Source organism: Coenobita brevimanus, chromosome 15, assembly GCF_032717465.1.
Source record: "Coenobita brevimanus isolate Jiangsu-jjx chromosome 15, ASM3271746v2, whole genome shotgun sequence".
NCBI classification, from domain to species: Eukaryota; Metazoa; Arthropoda; class Malacostraca; order Decapoda; family Coenobitidae; genus Coenobita; species Coenobita brevimanus.
This window is the reverse complement of record NC_136968.1, coordinates 33,992,053-33,996,989: the sequence shown is the minus strand read 5'-3', so window position 1 is coordinate 33,996,989 and position 4,937 is coordinate 33,992,053. Positions and strand designations below refer to the sequence as shown.

General features: G+C 45.0%; 1 protein-coding gene across 1 annotated transcript in view; it reads left to right on the top strand.

Moving 5' to 3' along the window:
- The first annotated feature begins 266 nt into the window (after window positions 1-266).
- The window catches only part of LOC145390631 (uncharacterized), a 37,565-nt gene continuing 32,894 nt past the window's right edge, over window positions 267-4,937 (top strand). Inside the window, exon 1 of the mRNA XM_080265425.1 lies at window positions 267-1,281. Coding sequence (XP_080121551.1) covers window positions 296-1,281 — 986 coding nt within the window. The 5' untranslated portion in view covers window positions 267-295. The remainder of the gene's footprint in view (window positions 1,282-4,937) is intronic.

The following is a 4,937-nucleotide window of genomic DNA, read 5'->3' as shown; positions in this document are numbered from 1 at the left end:
GCGTCACTGGAACGTTCTGGAAGTCAGAGTGATTCTGGGACGAAAATTTTGTCTTTAATACTGGGGGCGGGATTTCTTTTGATATCAGATATTAAATGGTATAGCTTGTGACTTCTGAAATATATTAAGACGGTTCAAAACCCTCACACCACACGTTTCCACATTGCCAGTGAAGCTTCCTGGACTATCCGTATCACACATCCACACAAGGGACTCCCGGCAATGCTTGCAAATGGACGTGGTTACCCGATGACGTTGTGATGAAGCGTCGAGGTAAGACCAAGCGGGTTCCGTGATGGTGGTGGACAACACAACGAACCAGAGTGGGGCGCTCCTACCACCCTCGCTCCCCAATCTGCCCTCCACGTCCTCTTCACACGAGGACCTGGAATACCCCATACGAGCCAGGCCACAGAAAGATTTCAAGTCACCAACGCTGACACCCAAGAGGAGTAAAGAGAAGCTCAACAACTCGCCCAGGGTGGATAACAACAATCATGAACACCTGCAGGAGATGGTCGACAAGGCCCAGCTCGATGCAGGGAAAAGGGCCCTCCGGCAGCTCCTCAAAGAACGCAAGAGTACGAAGAAAAAGAAGACCTCCTGCCTGGCGTTAATCAAGCTTTATATTACCATCCTTGCCGGGCTCATGATCATTGGCGGGCTGTTTACGCTCCTCTTTCTCGTACCCATGATCATTGACCCTGCCCTGGCCACTCTAACCTACAATTTTCACCCAGAGCCTGTTCTGTGTATGACCACGTTTGCCGAGCGTGTGATAGGCTTGAAAAACATTGCGTGGTGTTCATGTACGGAGGGGTGCACAATGGACGTGTACAACTGCACCCAAATTACGGTAGTGTACAGAAACTGCTCCCTGAGAAATGAGACAGGGATGGAGGATGAATGCAAGGTGACGCAAAACGGAACCATACCCGCTGAAGAGACAACGTACATAGACCCCGAGCACTGGGACCGACTCAATGCCTCCTTGTATATAAACGTGAAGGGATGTGGTTACCCTCCAAACGTAGACTGTGACACCTTCTTTGAGTACTATGGGGTGCCCGGCCGCCGCTTCTGGTGCTACTATAGTGAGATGGACCGAAGTCTGGTCATGCCCGAATACGACCGACACGCGGCTGAGTTGGACCTGGTCACGTCTCTGGGCTGGACGATAGGGGCGCAGCTGGTCGGCCTCTTCATAATACTGGTCCTTCACTGCCCCTACGTCGCCATCATGAAGAAGTGGTACCGGCAACGATCCAAGCTTCAGCCCAAGTGAGTAGATGGACCCGCTGCTTGCATTTCTGAGAGAGAGAGAGAGAGAGAGAGAGAGAGAGAGAGAGAGAGAGAGAGAGAGAGAGAGAAGGGGTGTAAGACCAAAATTAAAGAGAGAGAGAGAGAGAGAGAGAGAGAGAGAGAGAGAGAGAGATGGCAGACTTTAGAGGAGCACAATTTCAGTCTGCAGTCCACTGGGTTCAACAACAACTTGGGTCATACTGAAGAGGTAAGGCGTCATATTTTCAGTGGTTTTGGCAGTACCGTAACACTTCTTCCTTGGCGATTTATTCTGCATATAACACCTTAGTTATCTATATCTATCTACCTTAATTATCTATCTTAGTTATCTATAATATCTGCATTATCACACCTCTTCTGTTACTGATGCAAGCTACGTCGATATCTGAACTATTTAATAACATAAGGGAGAGAGTTGTAATATGTAAAATAAATCGCCAAGGGAGAGGTGTAAAGAAGCCTCCTACATCGAAGACGGCGCAATGTTGCTGAATCTACATTGCACATCATCATCATCATCATCACCACCATGATCATTTCAATCCTGTTTCCCACGTCATCATCATCATCATCACCACCACCATCATTGCAACCCTTCCTGCCATCATCATCACCACCACCACCACCAACACCACCACCATCATCGCAACCCTTCATCACACTGCCATCATCACCACCACCATCGCAACCCTTCATCACACTGCCATCACCACCACCACCATCATCGCAACCCTTCATCACACTGCCATTATCATCACCACCATCACTACCACCATCATCGCAACCCTTCATCACACTGCCATTATCATCACCACCATCACTACCACCATCATCGCAACCCTTCATCACACTGCCATTATCATCACCACCACCACCACCATCATCGCAACCCTTCATCACACTGCCATCATCACCACCACCATCATCATCGCAACCCTTCACCACACTGCCTTCATCATCACCACCACCATCATCGCAACCCTTCATCACACTGCCAACATCACCACCACCACCATCATCGCAACCCTTCACCACACTGCCATCATCACCACCACCATCATCGCAACCCTTCATCATCACCACCACCATCATCGCAACCCTTCATCACACTGCCATCATCACCACCACCACCATCATCGCAACCCTTCACCACACTGCCACCACCACCATCATCACCGTTCAAATACGCTTGTTAACCCCTTCACTCCGATGACATTATTTTATTCCCAGCATTATCAGACGATTTTATGCTGGCTGTGGAGAGACTGACGGGGAGAGGTTAGACACAGCCTTCATTATCCCCTATTAACTAGACTCCTTGTGTTTTCATCCGACGGAACTGGGCTACTCAATTTATATACCGTTTTCTTTGTTGAAGTAGGAATGAGTCTCCTTGGTTACTAGACTCCCACAGTTTTAATATCAAATTGTCTTAGTTATGAGGTAGGAATGAGTCTCCTTGGTTACTAGACTCCCAGAATTAAAATATCAAGTTTTAGTAATATGACTCGAAAGGCCTTAGGAGGTGGGAATGAGTCTCCTTGGTTACTATACTCCTCTGACTCTAACTTGGCCTAAAATTCTCTCTCCATCCTGAATAAAGAGTTGCAACAATATACGCTAAAGTACGATGGTAGTCACGAAGAAGTGCTGTGAAAAGGATGTAGAGCCGCAACAATACTCACTGAAATACCATGATAGTCACGAAGAAGTGCTGCGAAAAGGATGTAGAGCTGCAACAATATATGCTAAAGTACGATGGCAGTCACGAAGAAGTGCTATGAAATGAATGTAGAGCTGTAGCATTATCTTTTTCTGCTACCGAGCTCTTTTAAACAAGCTACAAAAGGACGAAAATCTGGGCCAAGTTAAAAGAAACAGTCAAATCAACCCCTCAGTCAGACTACACTTGGCAAACGCTTCGGCTGTGAGGGGCAAGGGATGTTTGTTAAGTTAGTCTCAGCTTTTGGTAACCATGACTCCTAGATACTTACTTCAAACGTAATTCCGTTGGTAATGAACTCCTGATTAGATACAGATCCATCCATCATCCAATCCTATGTCACCCCATGAGCATAGGAACCCGGGGCTAAGCAAGTTGGTCCTGACATTTAAGATGAGAGTCACCAGCCTCACTCATCCCTCAGATAACCAAAATATACTGATATGGATAGATAAAGATATACACACACGGATAGACACTGTGATGCATATGTAGAAAGTTATAATACACTTAGATCAGTTTATATATGGATAAAGTATTACTGACAGATGCAGAGAAAAAACATGGAGGGACAGACAGGCTAAATCATAAAATATATAAATATGGATAAATGGAAAACTGGCAGAACTGAAAATGCTAACAGATAGATAGATAGATAGATAGATACAGATACACATACTAACAGATACTTTGATAGACTGGTATTACACATAAAATAAATTTGCAAGGAGGTAGATATAAAAAGAATGATCAGAAAACAAGCTTTCAATAGGCGTGGCAACACCGCAACAGCAAACATACAACGTGGCACCACCGCCTTTGTTTACTATGGTTTAATTAATTACCATTTTTATTTAGCTGAAGGTGATGAATGGAGACTTGTGTAGTGCATTATTATTATTATCACTATTATTATTATTATTATTATTATTACTACTACTACTACTACTACTACTATTACTACTACCGTACTACTACTACTACTCATCATCATTTGTATCATACACTATAATATTCATCGTTTTAATTCTGCAGTGCTCGGTTGGCGCATAAGTAAAGACAGACAGACATATAAACGATTACAAACACAAATTTTGGATAAGTTTTAATATACAACGATATCTAACTTTTGAGACCTGCCTTGTTTATTTATTTATTCATTTTTTTTTTTTTTTTGTAAATTAGTAACTATTCATCTATAGCCTGACGCCCTAATCCCGCAAAGGGTGGCCGCAGACAAAAACGCCTCCAAGTCGCTCTGTCACCCACCAATTGACTGCCCTCCCCCCAACTCACCCCCCCCGCCCTCATATACCTCTCAACTCCATCCCTCCACCTCATCCTCGGTCTTCCCCTCCCTCATATACCTCTCAATTCCATCCCTCTGCTTCTAATATACTGTAGATCAGGTACCAATACGAAGGCCTGGAGCCATTCTATACAACGTTTACTCTAACCTGACAAATATTCCTTAACCCCTTCCAGCTCAGTTGATGGCCAGGTGTAGTTAGATTGGAGGGTTGGTTTGACTAGTAACCAAGGAGACTCATACTCAGAACTAAGACTCACTGAATTTTACGCAACCGCAACTTAGTATTCAAGGTGTGAGTTGCCCGGTTCCGTCAGATGAAAATAAAAGAATATTAAAACTAAAGTCATAATAATGAAATAAATCTCTCTATCGCCAGACGCCTTAATCCCATAAGGGGTGGCCACAAACAAGTCGTCTCCATGTCGCCCTGTCCCCCACCATTTCATTGCGCTGCTCCCAGCTCACACTCCCCTCTCTCACATACCTCTCCACTCCATCCCCCCATCTCATCCTTGGCCTCCCCCTTCCTCTACCCCCCTCCACCTCACTCACATACACTCTCCTCGTCAGTCTCTCACTCTCCACCCTCTCCACATGAAA